Raw genomic sequence first — 533 nt, forward strand, 5'->3', positions numbered from 1 at the left:
GTGTGGTCGGGGGGAGAGGACCCTCAGTGAACTCAGTGCTAGGTTTTATTCTTTTCTCTCCTCCTCTCTCCTCCTCTCTCCTCCTCCTCCTCTCTCCTCCTCCTCCTCTATCCTCCTCCTCCCCTTTCTCCTTACTCACCAATCCCTCCTCTCTCTCCTCCTCCTCTCTCCTCCTCCTCTCTCCTCCTCTCCTCCTCCTCTCTCCTCCTCTCCTCCTCCTCTCTCCTCCTCCGTGGTTCAGGAAAGATCCAGAACAGCAGTGTGATGATTTCGGAGAGCGAGCTGTCGAGTGACGAGGAGACCTTGTTCATCAGCAGTAAGAAGACTCCCAGCTGTGGCGTCAACGGAAAACTCTCCAACGGAACCAAGTCGGGTCACCGGAGCAAGCTCAAGACGTGATGGCTCCCGCCGGGCGGTCACGGGCGGTTGCGGGCGTTGTGGGGTGCGGTTTGTTTCTGACAGCGTGTCCACAGAGCCAACGTTTTGATGACAACCTGTGTGTGTGTGTGTGTGTGTGTGTGTGTGTGTGGGGG

At 57.2% G+C, this 533-nt stretch overlaps 1 protein-coding gene across 1 annotated transcript; it reads left to right on the forward strand.

The window, feature by feature from the left end:
- Positions 1-239: 239 nt before the first annotated feature.
- Positions 240-527, forward strand: LOC106011060 (dyslexia-associated protein KIAA0319; the record flags this gene model as incomplete). Its single annotated transcript, XM_013079352.1, is given in 1 exon segment — positions 240-527. A coding segment is annotated over 1 exon segment (160 nt), but the record flags the coding sequence as incomplete, so codon positions are not given.
- Between the last annotated feature and the right edge of the window lie 6 nt (positions 528-533).

This window comes from Aplysia californica, unplaced genomic scaffold, assembly GCF_000002075.1.
Source record: "Aplysia californica isolate F4 #8 unplaced genomic scaffold, AplCal3.0 scaffold00049, whole genome shotgun sequence".
Lineage (NCBI taxonomy): Eukaryota > Metazoa > Mollusca > Gastropoda > Aplysiida > Aplysiidae > Aplysia > Aplysia californica.